Source organism: Sebastes fasciatus, chromosome 1, assembly GCF_043250625.1.
Source record: "Sebastes fasciatus isolate fSebFas1 chromosome 1, fSebFas1.pri, whole genome shotgun sequence".
In the NCBI taxonomy this organism is placed as follows: Eukaryota; Metazoa; Chordata; class Actinopteri; order Perciformes; family Sebastidae; genus Sebastes; species Sebastes fasciatus.
Window position 1 is genome coordinate 34,866,848 of NC_133795.1, and position 12,206 is coordinate 34,879,053.

The 12,206-nt window shown below is 39.1% G+C and overlaps 1 protein-coding gene across 2 annotated transcripts in view; it reads right to left on the bottom strand.

Moving 5' to 3' along the window:
- Positions 1–8,793: 8,793 nt before the first annotated feature.
- The window catches only part of cfap20dc (CFAP20 domain containing), a 38,632-nt gene continuing 35,219 nt past the window's right edge, over positions 8,794–12,206 (bottom strand). For both annotated transcript variants that reach the window (XM_074645610.1, XM_074645600.1), the window contains exons 16-17: positions 10,268–10,362; positions 8,794–9,424 (exon numbers count right to left, since the gene is read on the bottom strand). In XM_074645610.1, coding sequence (XP_074501711.1) covers positions 9,303–9,424; positions 10,268–10,362 — 217 coding nt within the window. In that variant the 3' untranslated portion in view covers positions 8,794–9,302. The remainder of the gene's footprint in view (positions 9,425–10,267; positions 10,363–12,206) is intronic.

A 12,206-nucleotide genomic window follows, 5' to 3' on the forward strand; every position in this document is an offset into this window, starting at 1 on the left:
CTGCTCCAGATGACCTTCGCTCCTCTTACAACAACTGGCTCTAGAGAGGGCCTTTCGCGTCTGCCACCGTAGTTCTCTTACACGCTTAACACACGGAAGAAGCTTCTGTTGGTTGCAATCTGCAACCTCACCGCTAGATCTTATACAGTTCCTTTAAAAAAAAAAAAAAATCAATATCATTTTAAGTGTACACTATAGAATATTTTCCGATGGCGAACTGAACTGAAGGTGAAACATATCTATACTGTCATCTGAGCCTGCTGGCTTTTGAGAGCGCATAGATAAGTTTCACTTTCAGTTCCCTGTCGGAAAGGGCTGTCTGACGCCAAGGTAAAACAGGTGAAAAATATTTTAAATATAGCGTACACTTAAACGGATATATTTTTTTTTTAGGTGGCTAAAATACGTTTTGCTGCTGGCCCCGTCCACAGCACCGTATCTCTTTGCTCCGGTGTCGGTACTCATGTCTGATTCTGGAGTGCCGACCGTCATCACTGTAAGTAATACACCTACTATGGATAAAACCTTCAACCCAACTTCAAAACACCCAAACTATCCCTTTAAACCCCTTTTCATTTGAATTTATATTCATTAATCAAACCACAAACTAATTGTCACACAGTGAATACAGAGCCTTTGGGGCCCTTAAAGGTCTGGGGCCCTAGGACAGCTGCCCAGTCTATAACCCAGCTTTGACTATAACAAATTAAATTTACTGAGAGAATTAAAGGACAAATCTTGAAAGCAATTTACAATACGTGATTGCACTAACATTAGATGATTAGATGTTTAGATACAGTAAATGCCATTGAAAAATCTTTCCCACATCCATCCCAAACCTGGTGTAATAACAAAATAGAGGGCTGTTAGTGTTACATATGACGGGATTTGCATTATAACAGCCGGTGTTTACAGCATCCTCATAGTGTAATAGTAAAGACAACCAGCAGAGGGTCTATGTGCACCACTTCTTACTGATGAGATGGAACATTATGCATTCAGAGAATCATGAGTGAATAAAAAAATATCCATGTTTTGTTCCTTTCCTGTAAACAATGTGCCTGTCCACTTAAGCAATAATAAAATAGAAGCAGAGATGCTCTTCAGAAAAGAGACATGGGAGAATGCATCATGCCGGTCATGAGTTGAACAGAACAAGGACGATCCAAGCAGACGGCAAACAGGATGAATAGATTTAATAACCAACATAAATATTTCTCATATGTACACCAGAATAAAAAATATGCAGCCGTCACCGTCATCATTGACGTCATCATCAGCAACAACTGTAGAGCAAACTCTGTCATTTAGATTTGCAATAATACATGAACTTTTAATACAATCATACAAACTGTGAATTAAAACAGAAGCCACAGCGGAATGATTTTCTGATTAATGATTTACCGGGTTGAGTTGTCAACCAGCATCCTGCGACACTGACACATAATAATGTTCACTCGTGACTCACTCTCTCGCAGGTGGAGTTAAAGTTTTTTTTTTTTTTTTCTTTGTGGCAAATGTAGCTGTCAAAAAATATCACGCATTATCACTCAGCCTAGAAAGTCCATTAAAGAGGCGGTGGACTCTGAACTCTACAGCAAATTTACTTTAAGTGGGTTAACGTTAGCATGAAAAGGGAAATATATTTCAAAGGGAGCTGGCTGACTGGTTCGCAGCACTGTGGGACTATGTTTAGCTGCAAGTCAATTATGGTGTTTGAAACATCTGAAATGTCAAATCTCCAACGGCTTATTTCATGACCGCTGGATAATGACACAGTGAATGCACATTACACTGTCAGTGAGATAATGCTACACACTTTGCTTTTAATAATTTGAGGTTTATTTAACCACATTTAGGCAAATTATTACCGTGTTGCTGTTACATTCTTACCTAGCAACTATTTGGTTTGTTTCCACAGGTTTTTTTGTTAAATCTTTCCATTCTTTATTCGCATGTGTATTAATCTGCCAATAATAGACTGCTGCAGGGGTGACGTATTTTTGTAGGCCAGAAAAGAAAAGTTAGTATCGCCCTGGGTTCCCTCAACAAAAAGCCGATCCAAAAGGGTTTTGGATTATTGCAGAAAATAAGATCTGTGGCAAACACACATTTATGATACTTACACGTTTTGTTCAGCAAGATAATCTTCACAAATGAACACCACTTTTATGACTTTTGAAACGTAAATGCAATCACCGGAAGTAAAAAGCTAATGTTGGGCTATAAACAAACTCCACCACGGTGTGAACGCGAGTTTAAACAACAAGGCCGTAAAGGCGGACGAGTCGACGTGACGATGTCTAGTAGTCTCATTTAGCCGCTTGTTAGCAACCACCTTTTTTAAGACACTTTATTGTTCAAAATTCACGAGTGGGATGTTTACTGACGCATTTTATATCATAGAATAAAACTTTAAAATCTCTTAAGAGAAACCTATACATCTGACATTAAAAAAAAAGGTGAGCTGAGAGGTGAATCCAACGGCAAAAAAAGTCACTAATTAATTCAAACTGCTCTTTACGCTTATTGCTGTCAGTGTAACATATTGACATTTTTACCAGCTCCTCTTTTCTCACAACTGTATTTTGACAGCTGGACAGTACGAGGACGAGAAGAAGCAAGTAACTGTAACAGTAAAAGAGATAGTATTGGACTTCCACAGAGTTGAGGGACTGCAGCAAAGGCCGAAATATCCTGACTTTTAGTACCAATTATGTATCTTCTCCAATAAATGCTGGATCCTGCGTTCCCAAAATGCCTGTCTATATCACGGCTACATCAGGGTGATTTTGTCAGACTTAAAGCTAGAGTTGGTAATCTTTCGTAATCTTTTGTTGGTAATCATTGAAGAAGATTACCAACTTCTTTAAAAAAAAATTTTGTTATATTTGTTGAGATTCTCATTACATGCTGATAGCAATCAACAAATCAAATGCTCTGGCCAAAAAAAAAAGAAAAAGAAATCTGGTATCTGTGGCTGTCGCAGGACTGTAATAAACCCGTCCAATCATTTCATTCGCCCCAAATGTAATGATTGGACGGGCTCATTGCGTGTCACCGAAGTCTTTCACAAGCTGCTAGCTTGACAGTCGTAAATACTAACATAGCCATGTTCGTTGTTTACATTCACTATGATATGTTTACGTTCATAATGCTGATTTTGGGGGAGTAGCTCTGGAGGGAGGCATGAAGCGACGGACTGTCAGTTTTGCCGACGTGGCCATTTTCTCTCTAGATTTATGGACTTTTGGAGCTAGCGCTGCTAGAGCTACTTTCATTGGAAAAGAGTTGGGAAAACTGGGTTCGGTGTTTTAGTTGAATCATTTTTAAAATCTAGTTTACTCTTGATAGTTTTCCCAACATTACTGACCCTAGCTTTAAGAAGCTGCTCCACAGTCACAGAACAAATTATACAACAGTTCTCACAGACGGAGTAAAACGATGACGATGTTTAAAACTGGTGAAGTGTCACTTTAAAGGATCTCGTCATTGGTGTCGGTGATAATACAGATTAAACACGTTTCACATTAAGCACAAAATATAACACTCTGATAAGAATTCAAGCCAGACGATGAATACAAATCCAGAAACATAAACCCCATCACAGGCGTAACTAATCAAACAATCAATTAGTCAGTCCTCAGAATATGATATAGCGTATTAATCGTTTAGGTTAGGCTATTATTGAAGAAAAAATGCCAAACATTTGCTGGTTCCAGCTTCTAAAATGTGAAAATGTGCTGCTAAACTGAAGATTTTGGACTGTTGATTGAACAAAACAGCACAATTGATGATGTCACCGTGGGTTGTAGGAAATTGTGCTGGGTATATTCTTACTGTTTTCTGAAGTTGTGCTGACCAAATGAAAATAATCATTATATGCAGCCCTAAAGCACACAATTCATCCACAATAAAAACTCCTTCTCAGGCGGTCCAGCAGCATCCCCATCCGAAATCTATTCCAGAAGATCCTGTCAGAAGGAAATAAAATGACATGTGAAGTGATAAGGAAAGTTACAGCTGTGTCAGCCTGTATGGTGGGATGGATGACAGTGAAAGCTGCAATCAGGGCAGCCACGACGCACTGACCTCGTCTGACTCCTCTCCCACTGTGGAGGGCCCCCTGTCGCCTTCGCCCTCTGTCACTGCTGAACCCTGCTCCTCCATCCGCCTCAGCTGGGAGTATCTGTATCTCACATTACTGAAATAAAGTTATGTGACAGTGATGTGTTTTTTACTGCAATAAGAATTTAAAATAATCTTGTTAAGGCTCATTAATGAAGTCTGCTTACTTGACTGGGTAGCAGTATTTTCGGATGATCAATAGAGCGGCAACTATTGCCGCCACGGCGACGAAGACCACCGATGCAATAATCCCGGGGTGAAGCCTTAACCCGGCCTAAAAAGACAAATGAATCCAATAAGATCTAACAGTGGGGTAGTTAAAGAGCCCATAAACCTAACAGCTCAGTTCATGATGTGTGGCTCAGATAAAAAAGGAAATACGGGCAGGAGATATGACAGCTGAGCAGCGTGTGTGTGTTATGGATCACACCGGTGGACGACCAAAAAGCTCAACAGCGGGGGTGTGAATCACAGGCCAAGCAGGACATTTCTGACAATAAATGATCACTTGCATCAGAAATATGATCACTAGCCACTGTTTTATTATGCATAAGATCATAGGTGATGAGTAGAGTGCGAGAACTTTAATCTTTGTAGTGATAATTGGGATTCACACGGTCCAAAAAGTTACAATTCAACTATTAATCACACACGTGAGGAGGTGTCATATGAAAAACAATGAAACTGATGAGATATCACCACACTTGTAACAGATCCAAATTATTTTTTGTAAGATCAATCTATTTTTGGCCTGTCATTCCATTCATGATGCTTTATCTTTATGTAAGGTGCAGTTGAAAGTCGGGCTGACCCGAATGCTTCGAAGCGTAGACCGTTGCCATGGTAATCGACCTCCGAATCAGTATTCGAATGCTTCGGTTTTTTATATATAAGTATATTATAATAATGTATAAATCCCTAATTAGCCCATGAAATAAGGAATAATCCCACAATTCATATTCAACATTCATTATTATTAGTTATTCTCAGAAGGATATCGCTGTTTGTTGTGTGTAGAGGTGTAAAAGTGTGTGTGTGTGTGTGTGTGTGTGTACAGTAGTGCGGCAGCGGCACTGTCCCGGGCACTGAAGATGAAGACAGACAGAAGAACATGTCAGCCTGCTGCAGCGTGCCGCCAAGAGAAACAAAGCTCTGAATACCTTCAAATATTACTCACCGAGGCTCCGAAACCCCAAAATAGTATTGGGGACAGCTCTAGCTGAAAGGCATCTTTCAAAGAAAGATAATGCCAGATTTGTAGGCTACAAATCTGGCATTATCTTGATAAATTTTTATAAGATAATGACAGATTTGTAGCTTCCTATAAATTAGCTTCATCATCATGCATGTTGCAGTCTGTGCAGAGAGATCACGAATGGACCTTGAAACATGAACCCCAAAGTCAGCTACAGCTATTATTATTATTGCAGTAGGTTCTTTATGAATTTATGAATGATTCTAGATAGATCTGTAAAATAGTGAGTATTGTGCAATAACACACAGTTAGGAATGTTTTGCACTAGACACTTTAGGGGAAGTTGCAATAGCACAAAGCTCTTCACAGTATTTTACGATTGTATTGGTCTGAATGATTGTATAAATGTAGGTGGTTGTCTCCTATGTACACTATGGTTTTTTATGTGTGTGCTTTTGTCTGTTTGTAATGAGCACTGCACCGAAACAAATTCCAATCAACTGTGGGTTGACATGGCAATAAAAGTATTGAATTGAATTGAATTGAATTGAATTGAATTGAAAAAAAAAAAGAGGATAGAGCCTAACATCATTATTATTATTATTATTATTATTATTAATAATAATAATAATAATAATAATATTATTATTATTAATAATACATTTTGTTCATAGAGCGCTTTTCATGAGACTCAAAGACACTTTACACAGTTAAAATGATCATAAAAAAGAACACCATAATATAAAAACACAACATTAAATTACACATTAAAAGCTGTTCTAAAAAGTGTATGTTTTCTCCTCTAAAGTGCCTCCATTTTTCATAATGTCATGATAGCAGCCTGTGTTATAAATAAGGAAATAGTTCCTTATTTCTACTTCCACATACTAGATGTCAACTAGTTTAAACAGCTTCACGTTGAGCACAATAGACACAGTTACAGGTATATTGTGGGACGCCACGATCATAATAATGACTTGTTTGTATGTTTGCATGTTCAGGATTTTGTCTGCAAACCAATGAGAGTTCCAGCAGGAATTTAACAGATGTTTTTATTTACCTGTTGTGCTGCAGACATCCTGGTGACTTTAGAGCCTGGTGGTAAGCTCAGCTCATTATAGACTATTTAATCAGAATTAAATCCCAAACTAGTGGGGGAACATCTTAATAATTCAATACAAGTGTTGTCTGTCTGGATGTAACCGTGCTGGGGGTCGATCACACCCGGTTGTTCTCTTCCTGGTTTCTCTCACCTACAACAGGAGGTGTTTCCACGCCCCCTTTCAGCATACGTCACGTGGCTCTCTCATGAGACGTTCAAGGCAGGCTTGTAGTTTCTGCTGCACATTAGCTAATACATTGTTGAACTTTATAACTTTAGCCTCAAGTTCTTTCAAGTTTTTTCAGTAAAAGGAGCTCATTTCAGGCAAAATGTCTGGCCAAAAAAATGCACATTTCTACAGTCAGTCATGCATCATAAGATTAAGCATATGAAAACATATGACAGCCCTTACAAGAAGAAAGTAGTACACTTAAAGTTTATTTTATGAAGTATACTTAAAGCTTTAGTAGGCGAGATTGGAGAAAATATGATTCAAAAAAGTTATTTTTATAAAACGGTCGCTATGTCATGACAGTAGTACATGAAACAGGTAACCTGAAAAATATCATGTGCCACTGTGTCCTCCGGTGCTCCTAACAGCATCTGCAAGATTTCACAGACCGGAGGAAAACAAGCAGTAAGACCTGAGACGAGGTCCGCTGTCCATCTGCTGTCTATGAGAGCCGGCTGTCAATCACTCGCAAACTCCGACCAAACGGTCAAACTAGGCAGCGCTGATCAAATATGAATCAATATTATGTTACGTTAATGCCTATTTCTCTCCTCAAATGTTTTCAGAATCATCTTGTAGTGCACGGTTTAGCCGTAAAATGAGAACGTTTGTGATGCCACCGCCATTGTGAAATCTGGTGAAGGAACGCCAAGTTCCAGTCACATGAGCACAGCCGGAGCACAGCCAATAGGAACGCTCTCTCAATGACCTGTGATTGGTCAAAGTCTCCCGTCACGGGCCAGATATTCTAAAGCCTGAAAACAGAGCCATGAGGAGCAGAAGTCTAGTTTTCTCTCAGAACACATGAATTACAATATGCTGAAAGATTATTATGGAATTTTTGCCCAATGATGCCAAAAAATATACTGCGTTCTGCCACTTTAAGTAACGTTAAATATATTTCCCCCAAGTGCTATTTGACTTGATGTTTTGTGATGATAAAAAAAGAAATACAAATTTATGTAAATTCATATCAAAACATCCATTTACAAACTCTCACACGCTTTAATAGGCTACTCTATCAAAAAGTCAGCACAACTACCATCCAAGTATACCTTTCTTTAGGCCTATAAGGCAAGAATACTTAATTATACTTTTCTAAAGTATATCTCAATCAAAACATTAAGTACAAGTATAAGCCAAGTACACTTAGGCTTTTCTGTATACCTGTCAGTATGAGCCAAGTATACTTAGACTTTTCTGTATACTTGTCAGTATAAGCCAAGTATACTTAGACTTTTATGTACTGTATACTTGTCAGTATGAGCCAAGTATACTTAAGTATATCTCTGATAAGTACATAAAAAGTAAACTGAAAGTATACTCTCTTACTTTAAGGCTGAAATAAGTACTACTTAGCTCTACTAATAGCACACTTGAATAAACTTCTATTTGGCACATAAGTATATTCAAATCCATTTTAAATTTTGTGTCTAAATTGTTGATTTATATGTCCAAGGTCTTGTTTGGTAAGCGATGACTATTAGGCTACTGTGATTGGAAAAACAGTTTGTTGTCGAATACTGCACATAAACTGTGTGAAAAGTGTTTTTCACAAATTATGAATAGATTTCTCTCACAGTTCCTATGTAAAGTAATTGAATATGCTGTCCATATGTTAGTATTTGACAGAAAGAGTGTCCTCTGACCTTGTCCCAGTATGCTGGCTTGGCCGACTGAATGGTCAGCCACTGATCCAGTTGGGAGTACTGTTTGATTAAAACCACTGGGAATCACAATTTGATGAATGAATGTTGGTTTTCCTCATCATTTCATTTTTTTTTTCTGCCACTGTGAAGCGACAATTCATCTCAGGCTGAAAATGATGAATCAATCTCGTATCAGCCGCTCATCAGTTGTGATCAGTGTTTTGGCAAGACTGATGAAAAGACCTGCCAGCCCCGTGAGCTCCCCGTCTGTTGTTACCGTTGGTTACATAAAAAACTAGTTCACCTATGAATACAGTTATTACAACAAGGCATAATTGTAACTGTGGGGAATTCAATATTCAATTTACACATACATTCAAAATCAACCATCTTCTTTTATAAGTGTTGGGCTATTAAATAAGGGCAAGGACAGCTCTGTCCAACGAGCCTTACAAGGACACTTTCATTAAACTCCACACATGAAATCAGCAACACGGTCAATTAAATTCACATTTAATTCAAACAATATATACACACAATATATTTTTAATTACTTTTTTTTCACAAATTATGATAAATAAAGAACAAAATGAGCTATACTGTAATACTAATCCAGGCAAAAACTTAGAATGTCAGAAATCTTCTTGGTAAAAAGAAGCTCCAGGATGTTCTTTCAAAAGGCGTACATATTAATTTGCTAGCCAAGACTTCCGAAAAGAAGACCCTTTCTGCCATCAGATGTGCTTCTGAATGGGCAACTACTCCATTTCTTGCAAAAAGCATGTATCTGATTTAATGAGTGCCACTCCCTTAGACACTAACATGACTATTTATGGAGACTCGAATCTCCCGTTAGTTTCTCAAAAACAAAAGCAGAAACATGGAAGGATTTTTTGTGAATTGGGCTATTCATGTAGGCCTCAAGAAATTGATGAAACCATTCACCCTCTGTCAATAACTTCTAATTTATTAATCTAGATTCTCTTGAGCTTCAAGTCAAGCTAGTTCATAGTACTTCCCCGTCTTTGGATCAAAATAGCAGTTCAGGCAAGGATCATAGAGCAGATTCAAATACTCGTCCTCCTCCTTCTCCTCTTCATTCACCGACTCATCCCGTCCTGTGATAACGCAAGAGGATGGTAATTGTTCAAAACATACATAGATAACGGTGCATCGGTAATTCAAATCAATTAAGTTTGCCCGTATAAAAAATACATAAATGTATATTGTATTTTCTATGTACAGTAGCATAGCCATGCCAGATATGAGTATGGGCCTACTCTGTCAGCTGTTACCGGAATGAAATGAGAAGCGTGGATGGCGAGGTGACCTTCAGACTCAGGTGGATTTAAAAGTTTTCTGTCGCTGCCATTTTTTTTCTCATCAATCAAGACCCAAGACGCTCAGCCCCTGTACCACATTATGAAGCTGTAAAGAGATTCCCTGTAATCCCCGCTACTTTAAAGTGCGAGAATTTAGCCGTTAAATTGACAGGCAGTTAAATGCTAAAAAGGTTATGGAATGCTCCAGGAGGAACATTTTATCTTATCAGAACTATGGCGACGATAATGAAAACTAATTATGAGACACATTGTGTAAGAGGTTTAAAAATGATGTTGTAAACCGGAAAGGTTTCATCAATTAACCTTGTCGATGTGTCTTGGGGGTGCAGACCTGTAATGAGCCTGTCTCTTTTGACCTATGGAGTTATGTGGAGGACAGAGAGCTCCACTCTCATGGGTTTTTACCCTTAATTAGATACCGTTTCACATGCTTTCCCACCGTGTTGAGTGCAGTCTGTTGGGTGGAGGCTCTGACACCAGCGAATGTTTCCATTAGCTCTATGCATTTGCGCAATTAGTGTGGTTAATGTTAAGGTATTATGTTGTTTGCTGTATGCCTTTTAAAGGACATAAAAGGATGTCTGGGGGCAAAAAGGACCAGAATTAAGATTACTGTACCTCCGATTAGATCTTCTAAATTGTTCCGAGTGTTGCCTGACCTTCTCCGCTGGCTGGGAGGCATGATGGGAGGGCTGAGCACATCCATCCACTCCCTGGGGAAGAGACCATAAAAGCACGCAGTCATGACAACACATGCCATTACACGCACCATCCTACTGTACCGCCAACGTCAAATTGCCTCCATACGACATTTTAACAATGAAGTCCCATCATCGTGCGCTCTCAGAAGCCCATCTAAGCCTCCATTGTCCTTGAGACACTTCTCCTGCACACTTAGCCCCGCCGCCTCACAGTTTTACCTGAAGGATCATTTATTAGATTCTGACTCAAGCTGTGATTTCCAAGTGTCCACATTCTGGCCCCGAGTAGGCGTCTTAACCTTGCCCGTGTCTGTGAGAGCAGGACTTCCTTTCTCTCTAAATGAGTTTATCTTCCCCGTCTGAGAGCAACACAGGGTGCAACTACACATCAATCATTTTCCAGTAAAGTGCAACACTGCTCTTTTAGCACGGAGCAACAGATTAGAGGAAGAGGAAAAAAAAAAATGCCACAAGATGAATTATTACTCGAAGCACTGCGAGATTCACTTGTTAAACAGAATTCATAATCATTTTAGGCTATACATCAGTTGCAATATTATCCATTTACATCTTTCGCCTCTGGACATAACATCTCATAAGTGCACATCATCGCATATTTAATGAGGTGCTATAATCTTCTACTGTACAACATTTAGCTGACAGCGCCCAATTCAAACGTTCATTATCAATGATTGATAATGTCACTCCCTCGGAAAACAAAGTACAATCACTAACGACATTGATATAGTATGTTCACTAAACTAAAAATCGTGACATGTTAATAATACGTTCAGCAGGCTGCGTTCAAAATATTTACATATTCTAGTATCTTCTCTGATAAACTTTACCATTGTAGACTTAACAGGATGTTGGGTTTTAATGGGTGCCAATGAATCCTCTTTGTCATTATTACAGTAAATACTATAACAACATAGGTATATGTACCTTTAGCAATACTAGTGCAGTGCCCGTTCGGAGCATGTGCCCGTCCATAATGGGCCTATTACTTGGCCCCCAGAAGTGCTGCTTGCACCCGCCAAGTGTGAAGTTGATTGGATGAACGGTTGTCGAGATATGCGACAGTCATACATACATACACAGACAGAGATTCCTTCCTTTACAGTTAGATGATGTTGCTGCAGCGCCACATATTGGCCAAATGGAACCAAATCTGCCATGGTCACTCACATCATATCTACACATGTCCACCAAATGTGGTCGCAGTAATATTTTTTTGCAATGTAAGCCCTTGAGCATTTGAGCTAACTTTGAGGGCAGCTATGGTAATTTTCCAGCTTGGTCCAGAGATGTCTTGTAACAAATTTGGTGACCATTATTCAAAATGTGTAGGAGTAGCAAAAAAATCAGATTTGGACACAATTCAAAATGGTGGAAAATTAATCTAGATGCAAATGGGCGTGGCTTATATGGATAGAGTTGTCTGGACCAAGCCCTCTTTGAAGCAAATTTTCGTAGTGGCCAAACGGCGGTACTAAAACTTCCGTGTCCGTCACGTGATGCCATTGGGCCCAAAAATACTTTTTCCGTAGACTTACTTTGGGAAAGAGACGTCTGTAACTCAGCGGATCATTTTTTTTGAGGTGAATCAACTTCCCAGTATGAACACTTGAATAGCCCTTATTTAAATCATTAGGTCCTAAACGTTGTAAAATGCACTAATAGCTGAATCCAGAGTTATTTCCCTTCCTCCGTTCATGTGAATGAGACCCAGACCGAGGATGGAGCGAGGGCTGGGAGGTGGAGTTAAAGGAAAACGTTACTGCCCCTGCTCTATGGGCCCAATGGATCACTTGGCAGTCGAGCCATTTTGGCTTCATGCGCCACTGAGGAACTCT